Raw genomic sequence first — 15257 nt, forward strand, 5'->3', positions numbered from 1 at the left:
AGGTCAGTATACTTACTGGGTGAGCCTTGTGGTGTCTCCTCTGGTGACTATATGTAGTAAGTGAAGGTCAGTATACTTACTGGGTGAGCCTTGTGGTGTCTCCTCTGGTGACTATAAGTAGTAAGTGAAGGTCAGTATACTTACTGGGTGAGCCTTGTGGTGTCTCCCCTGGTGACTATAAGTAATGTAGTATGTGAAGGTCAGTATACTTACTGGGTGAGCCTTGTGGTGTCTCCTCTGGTGACTATAAGTAGTAAGTGAAGGTCAGTATACTTACTGGGTGAGCCTTGTGGTGTCTCCCCTGGTGACTATAAGTAGTAAGTTACAGTCAGTATACTTACTGGGTGAGCCTTGTGGTGTCTCCTCTGGTGACTATAAGTAGTAAGTTAAGGTCAGTATACTTACTGGGTAAGCCTTGTGGTGTCTCCTCTGGTGACTATAAGTAGTAAGTGAAGGTCAGTATACTTACTGGGTGAGCCTTGTGGTGTCTCCCCCAGTGACTATAAGTAGTAAGTTAAGGTCAGTATACTTACTGGGTGAGCCTTGTGGTGTCTCCTCTGGTGACTATAAGTAGTAAGTGAAGGTCAGTATACTTACTGGGTGAGCCTTGTGGTGTCTCCTCTGGTGACTATAAGTAGTAAGTGAAGGTCAGTATACTTACTGGGTGAGCCTTGTGGTGTCTCCCTGGTGACTATAAGTAGTAAGTTACAGTCAGTATACTTACTGAGTAAGCCTTGTGGTGTCTCCCCGGTGACTATAAGTAGTAAGTGAAGGTCAGTATACTTACTGGGTGAGCCTTGTGGTGTCTCCCTGGTGACTATAAGTAGTAAGTTAAGGTCAGTATACTTACTGGGTGAGCCTTGTGGTGTCTCCTCTGGTGACTATAAGTAGTAAGTTAAGGTCAGTATACTTACTGAGTGAGCCTTGTGGTGTCTCCTCTGGTGACTATAAGTAGTAGTAAGTGAAGGTCAGTATACTTACTGGGTGAGCCTTGTGGTGTCTTCCCGGTGACTAAAAGTAGTAAGTTACAGTCAGTATACTTACTGGGTGAGCCTTGTGGTGTCTCCTCTGGTGACTATATGTAGTAAGTGAAGGTCAGTATACTTACTGGTTGACCCTTGTGGTGTCTCCTCTGGTGACTATAAGTAGTAAGTTACAGCCAGTATACTTACTGGGTGAGCCTTGTGGTGTCTCCTCTGGTGACTATATGTAGTAAGTGAAGGTCAGTATAATTACTGGGTGAGCCTTGTGGTGTCTCCTCTGGTGACTATAAGTAGTAAGTTACAGTCAGTATACTTACTGGCTGAGCCTTGAGGTGTCTCCCCTCGGTGACTATAAGTAGTAAGTTAAGGTCAGTATACTTACTAAGTAAGCCTTGTGATGTCTCCTCTGGTGACTATATGTAGTAAGTGAAGGTTAGTGTACTTACTGGGTGAGCCTTGTGATGTCTCCCCTGGTGACTATAAGTAGTAAGTTACAGTCAGTATACTTACTGGGTGACCCTTGTGGTGTCTCCTCTGGTGACTATAAGTAGTAAGTTAAGGTCAGTATACTTACTGGGTGAGCCTTGTGATGTCTCCTCTGGTGACTATAAGTAGTAAGTTAAGGTCAGTATACTTACTGGTTGACCCTTGTGGTGTCTCCTCTGGTGACTATAAGTAGTAAGTTAAGGTCAGTATACTTACTGAGTAAGCCTTGTGATGTCTCCTCTGGTGACTATAAGTAGTAAGTGAAGGTCAGTATAATTACTGGGTGAGCCTTGTGGTGTCTCCTCTGGTGACTATAAGTAGTAAGTTACAGTCAGTATACTTACTGGTTGAGCCTTGAGGTGTCTCCCCCCGGTGACTATAAGTAGTAAGTTAAAGTCAGTATACTTACTTGGTGAGCCTTGAGGCGTCTCCCCCGGTGATTCTGTCCTTGTTAGAACCAGATGTGGAGGCACGTAAGACATTATATCATTCTCAAATACACTGGAAAAAATAAACAAAATCACCTAAGGATAAATACTTCTAATCAAAGTACTTTGAATTTACTACTCAAATCAAATATTCAATGATAAATGCATTGAAACCTTATCTAATTGACATTGGTGAGACCTTGGTAAATTTGAATATTCTGGTAAACAAGTGTGAACATATTTAGTACAAAGCTTGGTTAGAACTATTTAAACACATCACATTAAACATAGTCTTCAAAGTCCAACCATATATTAACTAGTATAATATGTATCAAAGCTTTAATTCATCCCTACGGCTTTCATTTAAAGCACTTGTCAATTACAATCATTAATCTTGGAAGTTGTATTGGGGAAAATTGTCCTATATTCAATATTCAAGAGTCCCATGGGCCTAACGATCACCTGATATTTGATACAAATTAGTTATGTAATTTACTAGCCAACTGATGTCTTTTGTTCCCAAAATAGGAACATACACATAAAAGGTCTACATAAAAAGTTTATTAAGCTTGGTGCATATTCACAAGGTTCAATAATTATTCAAGGGCAATAACTCTGTAAATAAGTTAGACTCAAATCAAGCTTATTTTCAAACTTGTTGTGATATTTCCAATATAAGTCTATATGCAAAGTTCTATTACACGTGAATCATATTTACTCAAGTAATCATGTTCACAATATTCAATAATAATCATGATTGCAAAGGGCAATAACTCTGTAATTTACAGTCAAATCAAGCCGTTTTTCTAATTCCTCTGAGATCTTTCCAATGGTAGTCTACATATAAAGTTCCAATGGTAGTCTACATATAAAGTTTCATTGAGCTCGGTGAGTATTTACTTAAGTTATTGCGTTCACAAGGAAGTTTTAAAGTAATTTGCACGACAGATGACGACAGACAAAAGACTATCGCAAAAGGTCACCATGACCTATGGTCAAGTGACCTAATAAAAGAAGCAGAAAACATTATTTCTATTAATTTTTTGTCATCATAATAACTAAATGCATTAATGAAATAACAGTATGCATCTGTTGCATTCTGCATTATGAATTTGCAGATTACCTCAAAAGTAAAATCAGATCCATATCATTGCACATTTTGTCGAGGGCCTCGGTTCCTTCAGATCGTATCCGATTAATTTTGTCGCGGAGACGGTGGCTACTGTAGCCTTGATAAGTCTCCTTGAGAATATCAGGCAAGTTTGGCTGTCTAAGGAATGCCACCACCTTGTCATTGTACGCTGAATTAGCAGAGAAAATTCACAAGATTAAAAAATGTTCAAATTATTTCATTTAAATCAACATTTTTGTCTAGCTAAGGAAATAATAAACAACATAAAACCAACATTATATTAAGCTGTCAATAGCAAAAAATTGAGATTAAAATATATGTAAAATTTTTACACTAGAAAAAAGGAGATAACTGAAGGAATATGACATAATTATAGCAAAAAAATACTACTCCTTCATACATACACACAAACAATAATTATGATTTTACTGTGAACATTTTCATAAGCATGTTTGAGGGATTTTGAACATACAGTTAAAGAAGGTTTAACAAAGAAAGATTTTATTAATACTGATATTTTGAAATTGCTGTAGAGAAGTGACCAGAGTGGATCTATATAACCTACACTTACTGGTGGGGATATCCTCTACTTCAGTCACAGCCACATGTCGCGGTGGGGGTGGGGGCTGTCAACACAAACAATTAGGTATCTAAACCATGGCTCGGATTTATAGAAATCAACAACACTGAGAAAATCTTTACCTTAACAACATTGAGAAAATATTTATCTTAACAACACTGAGAAAATATTTACCTTAACAACACTGAGAAAATATTTACCTTAACAACACTGAGAAAATATTTATCTTAACAACACTGAGAAAATATTTATCTTAACAACACTGAGAAAATATTTATCTTAACAACACTGAGAAAATATTTATCTTAACAACACTGAGAAAATATTTACCTTAACAACACTGAGAAAATATTTACCTTAACAACACTGAGAAAATATTTACCTTAACAACACTGAGAAAATATTTACCTTAACAACACTGAGAAAATATTTATCTTAACAACACTGAGAGAAAATATTTATCTTAACAAGACTGAGAAAATCTTTATCTTAACAACAGTGAGAAAATCTTTATCTTAACAAGACTGAGAAAAATATTTATCTTAACAACACTGAGAAAATCTTTATCTTAACAACACTGAGAAAATCTTTATCTTAACAACACTGAGAAAATATTTACCTTAACAACACTGAGAAAATCTTTACCTCTAGATGCACTAACACTTGATAAGCTTGCTAACACTATATGCATATAAAGATAAGCTGTTTCTGTTGGATTATTGCTTTACTACCCTTTACATATAAACATAAGCTATTTCTGTTGGATTATTGCTTACTAAAACTACCCTTTACATATTCCAACATAAACATAACATAAGCTATTTCTGTTGGATTATTGCTGTACTACCCTTTACATTATAAACATAAGCTATTTCTGTTGGATTATTGCTGTACTACCCTTTACATTATAAACATAAGCTATTTCTGTTGAATTATTGCTGTACTACCCTTTACATATAAACAAAGAACTTTTAGTAACCGATATACATCTATCAACATTGTAGCCTCCCATGATATACTCACAGCATGTTGATGTCGACTTGGATCATCAACAGTTGGCCGTGACCTATTGCGGAAGAGCGAGGTATGAAGAAAGTCCGGATTGATTGGGGGGACATCGGTGGGTAATCTAGGGTCTATAAAGGTGGTCAGTCGTCGGTGGTGGTCAATAAAGAAATGCTGTAAGGAAATCTCCTAATTATTAGTCCATAAATTAATCCCTTCTCATAATTGATCTTAATTTATACATAATTAAAGTGAGTTCTGACTAGAACAATTCATTTAATTGTATTTTTCATTATATTTTTACGCATTAGTTTTATTTAAAAACGTCTAACTGGTTTCTTTGCTTAGATCTTTTTCAAATAGAGTTTTAAAACCAGTAAAGAAATAATGAAAAGAAGTTGTTACATTAAAATATGCTAAAGCATTTTACCTTTCCACTGCGATCAAACTTCATTTCCCAATTGGATGGAAGTTCTTTGTTAGTATCAACAAATAAATTCATAAAAGATACAAGGTCTCGGTTATGTTGATATCTGTAAAGACAAAACAAACAATAACCACTCCATAATTTCTCCATAAATAGTCGTCTTAACGGGTCAACAACCTAAAACATTTCCATGAATAGTTGTCTTAACCGGTCAAACAACCTATAACGTTAACTGTTTTTGCAATGTGCTTCAGCACAGAACCAAATCAAATGAATTATTAAGATGTTACTAATGAATAATGGTAAGTGATTACTATTAGAAAAGAAGTAAAGAAATCACAATAAATGCAGGCTTGAAAAGTGTATGAAAGGTTTCAGTTAAAAAAGCCATATGATATTCATAATTCAACCAGGTGTGATTTCAACATTATCTTCTTTCAGTATATATGTACTTCAGTTAACAACAGTGACAAATTCTTTTACAACTTGTATTTAGAAGGGAAAGTAAGATAAATGCCCCAACTCCATATGAAATTGACCAAGGGGACATGATGGGGCTGACTAAGGGGACATGATGGGGCTGACTAAGGGGACATGATGGGGCTGACTAAGGGGACATGATGAGGCTGACTAAGGGGACATGATGGGGCTGACTAAGGGGACATGATGGGGCTGACTAAGGGGACATGATGGGGCTGACTATGGGGACATGATGGGGCTGACTAAGGGGACATGATGGGGCTGACTATGGGGACATGATGGGCTGACTAGGGGACATAGGGGGCATGAGGGCAGGACTAACTAAGGGGACATGATGGGCTGACTAGGGGGACATGATGGGGCTGACTAAGGGGACTGATGGGGCTGAAGGGGCATGATGGGGCTGACTAAGGGGACATGATGGGGCTGACTAAGGGGACATGATGGGGCTGACTAAGGGGACATGATGGGGCTGACTAATGGGGACATGATGGGGCTGACTAAGGGGACATGATGGGGCTGACTAAGGGGACATGATGGGGCTGACTAAGGGGACATGATGGGGCTGACTAAGGGGACATGATGGGCTGACTATGGGGACATGATGGGCTGACTATGGGACATGATGGGGCTGACTAAGGGGACATGATGAGGCTGACTAAGGGGGCATACATGATGGGGCTGACTATGGGGACATGATGGGGCTGACTAAGGGGACATGATGGGGCTGACTAAGGGGACATGATGGGGCTGACTAAGGGGACATGATGGGGCTGACTAAGGGGACATGATGGGGCTGACTAATGGGGACATGATGGGGCTGACTAAGGGGACATGATGGGGCTGACTAAGGGGACATGATGGGGCTGACTATGGGGACATGATGGGGCTGACTAAGGGGACATGATGGGGCTGACTAGGACATGATGGGGCTGACTAGGGCATGATGGGCTGACTAAGGGGACATGATGGGGCTGACTAATGGGGACATGATGGGGCTGACTATGGGGACATGATGGGCTGACTAAGGGGACATGATGGGGCTGACTAAGGGGACATGATGGGGCTGACTAAGGGGACATGATGGGGCTGACTAAGGGGACATGATGGGGCTGACTATGGGGACATGATGGGGCTGACTAAGGGGACATGATGGGGCTGACTAAGGGGACATGATGGGAGGCTGACTATGGGGACATGATGATGGGCTGACTAAGGGGACATGATGGGGCTGACTATGGGGACATGATGAGGCTGACTAAGGGGGACATGATGGGGCTGACTAAGGGGACATGATGGGGCTGACTAAGGGGACATGATGAGGCTGACTATGGGGACATGATGGGGCTGACTAATGGGGACATGATGGGGCTGACTAAGGGGACATGATGGGGCTGACTAAGGGGACATGATGGGGCTGACTAAGGGGACATGATGGGGCTGACTAATGGGGACATGATGGGGCTGACTGGGGACATGATGGGCTGACTAAGGGGACATGATGGGGCTGGACTAAGGGGACATGATGGGGCTGACTAAGGGGACATGATGGGGCTGACTAAGGGGCATGATGGGGCTGACTAAGGGGACATGATGGGGCTGACTAAGGGGACATGATGGGGCTGACTAGGGGACATGATGAGGCTGACTAAGGGGACATGATGGGGTAGGACTATGGGGACATGATGGGGCTGACTAAGGGGACATGATGGGGCTGACTAAGGGGACATGATGAGGCTGACTATGGGGGACATGATGGGGCTGACTAAGGGGACATGATGGGGCTGACTAAGGGGACATGATGGGGCTGACTAAGGGGACATGATGGGGCTGACTAAGGGGACATGATGGGGCTGACTAAGGGGACATGATGGGGCTGACTAAGGGGACATGATGAGGCTGACTAAGGGGACATGATGGGGCTGACTAAGGGGACATGATGAGGCTGACTAAGGGGACATGATGGGGCTGACTATGGGGACATGATGGGGCTGACTAAGGGGACATGATGGGGCTGACTAAGGGGACATGATGGGCTGACTAAGGGGACATGATGGGGCTGACTAAGGGGACATGATGGGGCTGACTAAGGGGACATGATGGGGCTGACTAAGGGGACATGATGGGGCTGACTATGGGGACATGATGGGGCTGACTAAGGGGACATGATGGGGCTGACTAAGGGGGACATGATGGGGCTGACTAAGGGGACATGATGGGGCTGACTAATGGGACATGATGGGCTGACTAGGGGACATGATGGGGCTGACTAAGGGGACATGATGGGGCTGACTAAGGGGACATGATGGGGCTGACTAAGGGGGACATGATGGGGCGGACTAAGGGGACATGATGGGCTGACTATGGGGACATGATGGGGCTGACTAAGGGGACATGATGGGCTGACTAAGGGGACATGATGAGGCTGACTAAGGGGACATGATGGGGCTGACTAAGGGGACATGATGGGGCTGACTATGGGGACATGATGGGGCTGACTAAGGGGACATGATGGGGCTGACTAAGGGGACATGATGGGGCTGACTAAGGGGACATGATGGGGCTGACTAAGGGGACATGATGGGGCTGACTAAGGGGACATGATGGGGCTGACTAAGGGGACATGATGGGCTGACTAAGGGGACATGATGGGGCTGACTAAGGGGACATGATGGGGCTGACTAAGGGGACATGATGGGGCTGACTAAGGGGACATGATGGGGGCTGACTAAGGGGACATGATGAGGCTGACTAAGGGGACATGATGAGGCTGACTAAGGGGACATGATGGGGCTGACTAAGGGGACATGATGGGGCTGACTAAGGGGACATGATGAGGCTGACTAAGGGGACATGATGAGGCTGACTAAGGGGACATGATGGGGCTGACTAAGGGGACATGATGAGGCTGACTAAGGGGACATGATGGGGCTGACTAAGGGGACATGATGAGGCTGACTAAGGGGACATGATGGGGCTGACTAAGGGGGACATGATGAGGCTGACTAAGGGGACATGATGGGGCTGACTAAGGGGACATGATGATACATGATGGGGCTGACTAAGGGGACATGATGGGGCTGACTAAGGGGACATGATGGGGCTGACTAAGGGGACATGATGGAGGCTGACTATGGGGACATGATGGGGCTGACTAAGGGGACATGATGGGGCTGACTAAGGGGACATGATGGGGCTGACTAAGGGGACATGATGGGGCTGACTAAGGGGACATGATGGGGCTGACTATGGGGACATGATGGGGCTGACTATGGGGACATGATGGGGCTGACTAAGGGGACATGATGGGGCTGACTATAGGGGACATGATGGGGCTGACTAAGGGGACATGATGGGCTGACTAAGGGGACATGATGGGGCTGACTAAGGGGACATGATGGGGCTGACTAAGGGGACATGATGGGGCTGACTAAGGGGACATGATGATGGGCTGACTAAGGGGACATGATGGGGCTGACTAAGGGGGACATGATGGGGCTGACTAATGGGGACATGATGGGGCTGACTAAGGGGACATGATGGGGCTGACTAAGGGGACATGATGGGGCTGACTAAGGGGACATGATGAGGCTGACTAAGGGGACATGATGAGGCTGACTAAGGGGACATGATGAGGCTGACTAAGGGGACATGATGAGGCTGACTAAGGGGACATGATGGGGCTGACTAAGGGGACATGATGGGGCTGACTAAGGGGACATGATGGGGCTGACTAAGGGGACATGATGGGGCTGACTAAGGGGACATGATGGGGCTGACTATGGGGATGATGGGCTGACTAAGGGGACATGATGGGGCTGACTAAGGGGACATGATGGGGCTGACTAAGGGGACATGATGGGGCTGACTAGGGGACATGATGGGGCTGACTAAGGGGACATGATGGGGCTGACTAAGGGGACATGATGGGGCTGACTAAGGGGACATGATGGGGCTGACTAAGGGGACATGATGGGGCTGACTATGGGGACATGATGGGGCTGACTAAGGGGACATGATGGGGCTGACTAAGGGGACATGATGGGGCTGACTAAGGGGACATGATGGGGCTGACTAAGGGGACATGATGGGGCTGACTAAGGGGACATGATGGGGCTGACTAGGGACATGATGGGCTGACTAAGGGGACATGATGGGGCTGACTAAGGGGACATGATGGGCTGACTGACTGATGGGGTGACTAAGGGACATGATGGGCTGACTAGGGGACATGATGGGGCTGACTAAGGGGACATGATGAGGCTGACTAAGGGGACATGATGGGGCTGACTAATGGGGACATGATGGGGCTGACTAAGGGGACATGATGGGGCTGACTAAGGGGACATGATGGGCTGACTAATGGGGACATGATGGGGCTGACTAAGGGGACATGATGGGGCTGACTAAGGGGACATGATGGGGCTGACTAAGGGGACATGATGGGCTGACTAAGGGGACATGATGGGGCTGACTAAGGGGACATGATGGGGCTGACTAGGGGGACATGATGGGGCTGACTAATGGGGACATGATGGGGCTGACTAAGGGGACATGATGGGGCTGACTAAGGGGACATGATGGGGCTGACTAAGGGGACATGATGGGGCTGACTAAGGGGACATGATGGGGCTGACTAAGGGGACATGATGGGCTGACTAAGGGGACATGATGGGGCTGACTGAGGGGACATGATGGGGCTGACTAAGGGGACATGATGGGGCTGACTAAGGGGACATGATGGGGCTGACTAGGGGACATGATGGGGCTGACTATGGGGACATGATGGGGCTGACTAAGGGGACATGATGGGGCTGACTAAGGGGACATGATGGGGCTGACTAAGGGGACATGATGGGGCTGACTATGGGGACATGATGGGGCTGACTAAGGGGACATGATGGGGCTGACTAAGGGGACATGATGGGGCTGACTAAGGGGACATGATGGGGCTGACTAAGGGGACATGATGGGGCTGACTAAGGGGACATGATGAGGCTGACTAAGGGGACATGATGGGGCTGACTATGGGGACATGATGGGGCTGACTAAGGGGACATGATGGGGCTGACTATGGGGACATGATGGGCTGACTAAGGGGACATGATGGGGCTGACTAAGGGGACATGATGGGGCTGACTAAGGGGACATGATGGGGCTGACTAAGGGGACATGATGGGGCTGACTAAGGGGACATGATGGGGCTGACTAAGGGGACATGATGAGGCTGACTAAGGGGACATGATGGGGCTGATCTAAGGGGACATGATGGGGCTGACTAATGGGGACATGATGGGGCTGACTAAGGGGACATGATGGGGCTGACTAAGGGGACATGATGGGGCTGACTATGGGGACATGATGGGGCTGACTATGGGGACATGATGGGGCTGACTAAGGGGACATGATGGGGCTGACTAAGGGGACATGATGGGGCTGACTAAGGGGACATGATGGGGCTGACTAAGGGGACATGATGGGGCTGACTATGGGGACATGATGGGGCTGACTAAGGGGACATGATGGGGCTGACTAAGGGGACATGATGGGGCTGACTAAGGGGACATGATGGGGCTGACTAAGGGGACATATGGGGCTGACTAATGGGGACATGATGGGCTGACTAAGGGGACATGATGGGGCTGACTAAGGGGACATGATGGGGCTGACTAAGGGGACATGATGGGGCTGACTAAGGGGACATGATGGGGCTGACTAAGGGGACATGATGGGGCTGACTAAGGGGACATGATGGGGCTGACTAAGGGGACATGATGAGGCTGACTAAGGGGACATGATGGGGCTGACTAAGGGGACATGATGGGGACTGATAAGGGGACATGATGGGGCTGACTAAGGGGACTACATGATGGGGCTGACTAAGGGGACATGATGGGGCTGACTAATGGGGACATGATGGGGCTGACTATGGGGACATGATGGGCTGACTAAGGGGACATGATGAGGCTGACTAAGGGGACATGACATGATGGGGGACATGATGGGGACTGACATGATGGGGGACATGATGATGGGGCTGACTAAGATGGGGGACATACATGATGGGGCTGACTAAGGGGACATGATGGGGCTGACTAAGGGGACATACATGATGGGGGACATACATGATGGGGCTAAGGGGACATATATGATGGGGCTGACTAAGGGGACATGATGGGGCTGACTAAGGGGACATGATGGGGCTGGCATGGGTAACACTATATGGTACCTCTATTACATGTATATAAGGGGCATGATGATCATTTGGTTGGTCATGCTGTCCCCTCTTACCTATCAAAGTTTTTGGCATCTCTTCTGATTTTACTAATCATATGCTTTAATGTTCCATTTCTGTTGTATTCCACCATTGCTCTCTGCAAACAAAACAATTCAAACCAATTCATTATTATTAATTTTCAAGAAGATTGTTCACTTTGTGACATTTTAAAATTAGTAGATTTTTAAACTGTTAAAAACCGGGGGGTAGTTTTAACAGATTTGTTAACTCTCAGTAAAAAGGTGCTGTTTTTATACCAAAACATTTTTTTGCAATATGGAAGCATTGTGATATTTTCAGGTTAAGGTTTATTCATGAGGTTTTGTCATAAGACAATCTTTTTTTTTTTACATCAACTTACATCATTGCTCTGAAGAATAGGAAAGAAGTCTGAGCGGGTGAGAAACTTGACAGCTGGTAGTCGGTTATCTTGGATTTCTGTGGGTGGTAGTGTAGGCGGGGGCGGTACAGGAATACGAGACTGAGCCGACGTCTGAGGACTGTTGTCACTCCCACCTAAACAACATTCAGAAGTATCATTCTGATACCAACTTCTTAGTAGATATAGAATAAGATTCAGAAATCACAAATCATATCTATCCGAACAATAAACTTATTTTTTTTAAATAATATTACTGTTACTTCCTCTTAAACAAAAATAAAACTCATGTTATCTAATATTCAGATCACATACCAGTAGTTAATGACAACAAGAGATCCCAGAGGGATCTTGGCGCCCACCAAAGAATGATCTATATCTGACAAAGGAAAGATGGATCTTTTCTCTACTTTTTAAACTTTTTTAAACATACTACATATAAAATTTGAGACAGATCACTTCAGTACCTTTTGAGAAATAGCGGTAACAAACTTCAACTATCAAAATCCAAGATGACTCCTTGGTGGCCATCTTGTTGATCAATCGGTCCCAAATCACAATATGCACAACTAGGGCCCTAGGGGAACCTACATGTGAAATTTCAGAAAGATCCATTCAATACTTTCTGAGAAATAGCGTTAACAAACTTTGAATATAAAAATCCAAGATGGCTGCCTGGCAGCAATTTTGTTGACCGATCGGTCCCAAAATGCAATATGCACAACTAGGTCCCTAGGGGAACCTACATATGAAATTTGAGACAGATCCCTTCAGTACTATCTGAGAAATAGCCATAACAAACTTTAACTATCAAAATCCAAGATGGTGGCCTGGCGGCCATCTTGTTCACTGATTGGTCCCAAAATGCAATATATGCACAACTAAGGTCCAAGGGGAACCTACATATGAAATTTGAGAAAGATCCTTTCAGTATTTTCTGAGAAATAGCGGTAACAAATTTTAACTATCAAAATCCAAGATGGCCGCCTGGCGGCCATATTGTTATTCCTATCAGCCTCAAAATCTGTATGGCACAAATAGGGACCAAGGGTAACTTCCATGTGAAGTTTGAACAAAATTCCTTCAGTAGTTCTCAAGAAATATCGATAACAAACTTCAACTGCCAAAATCAAAGATGGCTGCCTGGCGGCCATCTTGTTTTTCCGATCAGCCTCAAAATCTGTATGGCACAAATAGGGACCAAGGTTACCCTCCATGTGAAGTTTGAACAAAATCCCTTCAGTAGTTCTCAAGAAATATCGATAACAAACTTCAACTGCCAAAATCAAAGATGGCTGCCTGGCGGCCATCTTGTTTTTCCGATCAGCTTAAAAATCTGTATGGCACAAATATGGACCAAGGGTAACCTCCATGTGAAGTTTGAACAAAATCCTTTCAGTAGTTCTCAAGAAATAGTGATAACAAACTTCAACTGCCAAAATCAAAGATGGCTGCCTGGCGGCCATTTTGTTTTTCCGATCAGCCTCAAAATCTGTATGGCACAACTAGGGACCAAGGGTAACCTCCATGTGAAGTTTGAACAAAATCCCTTCAGTAGTTCTCAAGAAATAGTGATAACAAACTTCAACTGCCAAAATCAAAGATGGCTGCCTGGTGGCCATCTTGTTTTTCTGATCAGCCTCAAAATCTGTATGGCACAAATATGGACCAAGGGGACCCTCCATGTGAAGTTTGAACAAAATACCTGCAGCAGTTTTTAAGAAATAGTGATAACAAGCATTGTTTACGGACGGACGGCGGACCACGGACAAGGGCGATTTGAATAGCCCACTATCTGATGATGGATGATGGTGGGCTAAAAAGACCAATCTATACACAGGTCACTAACACACTGACCAATCTAAGGTCACTAACAAACTGACCAATCTAAGGTCATTAACACACTAACCAATCTAAGGTCACTAACACACTGACCAATCTAAGGTCACTTTCACACTGACCATTCTAAGGTCACTAACACACTGACCAATCTAAGGTCACTAACACACTGACTGGTCACTAACACACTGATCAATCCTACCTGATGATGTACTCTCTGCTGAAGTGTTCTCTGTGTCCTGTTGGCTTTGAGTGATGGTCCGTCTAATGCTCTGATACCTGAGTGTAGAAATATTAACTGAAGATTTGTATGTTAGCAGTAGTCATATTTTCAAGCTTCTTATGTTAGTACTTTTGTGCTGAAATATGATGGCTCTAAATGGAATCATTGCAAACTATTTATAGATTGTAATGGTTGTGCTCATTTCTAAATAAGGTCAAAGTTGAATTTTCCCCTTGAATACGGTAGATCTGGCCTAATTCTTAGCATAGTGTTTTATTGATAACTTTTATAGTTCTAACTTATTAGCGTTGACAATATCAGGAAATATAGTCTAACTTATTAGCGTTGACAATATCAGGAAATAGAGTTGTTTAATATTAAATGCCAATTGTGTCTATGGAATATTTAGAAAGCTAAATATTCGTGTAGACTTTGGTTATCTCCCTTACCTCCTATCCAGCTGTTGTCTCTGTTCCGAGCTTATTGTTGGCCGTCTCTGGACAGCTCGCTGGCCATTCTGAGGTTTCTGCCAGGTTGTAGTACGGTTGATATGATCAATATAGAATATCCTTCCATGACTGTCCACTCTGGCCTCCCAGCCCGGGGGGAGGGGTTCATCACCAGGGGTTGGCTCTACACGAACATATTTCTTCCTGGCAGGGAGTTTTGGCAACGGGGACTGACTACCATCTATCAAAGAAAAACAGTTGTAGTAGATGTAAATTGTCTTAAAGGTAAAGGCAGAAAGGTTTATCATCTGTTCATGCGAGTATAGGTTTTGATAGTGACATCATGCATTTTATGAGTTTGACTTTTTTTTTTTATAAGAGAGAGAAAATGATACAATTTCCGCATACAGACCAAAGAAACAACATTCAATTGCTTTACGCAACTGGCAGCAACTGTAATATTCAAAGACAGAATACCTTTATACGATCATAACAGACTTTTGCAGATAAACTTCACAAACTAATGTATTCTCAGCTACTGATGAAGGGCTGACATAGTACACAACATA

At 44.4% G+C, this 15257-nt stretch overlaps 1 protein-coding gene across 4 annotated transcripts in view; it reads right to left on the reverse strand.

Moving 5' to 3' along the window:
* LOC138315061 (E3 ubiquitin-protein ligase HECW2-like) overlaps positions 1-15257 on the reverse strand; it is a 51008-nt gene that overhangs the window by 16082 nt on the left and 19669 nt on the right. For 2 of the 4 annotated variants that reach the window (XM_069255792.1, XM_069255791.1), the window contains exons 10-18: positions 14689-14929; positions 14219-14295; positions 12160-12314; positions 11813-11895; positions 5045-5147; positions 4633-4788; positions 3595-3655; positions 3021-3198; positions 1879-1970 (exon numbers count right to left, since the gene is read on the reverse strand). In XM_069255792.1, the coding sequence (XP_069111893.1) occupies positions 1879-1970; positions 3021-3198; positions 3595-3655; positions 4633-4788; positions 5045-5147; positions 11813-11895; positions 12160-12314; positions 14219-14295; positions 14689-14929 (1146 nt within the window). The remainder of the gene's footprint in view (positions 1-1878; positions 1971-3020; positions 3199-3594; positions 3656-4632; positions 4789-5044; positions 5148-11812; positions 11896-12159; positions 12315-14218; positions 14296-14688; positions 14930-15257) is intronic. The other 2 variants (XM_069255794.1, XM_069255793.1) reach the window with 1 other exon arrangement.

Source organism: Argopecten irradians, chromosome 2, assembly GCF_041381155.1.
Source record: "Argopecten irradians isolate NY chromosome 2, Ai_NY, whole genome shotgun sequence".
Lineage (NCBI taxonomy): Eukaryota > Metazoa > Mollusca > Bivalvia > Pectinida > Pectinidae > Argopecten > Argopecten irradians.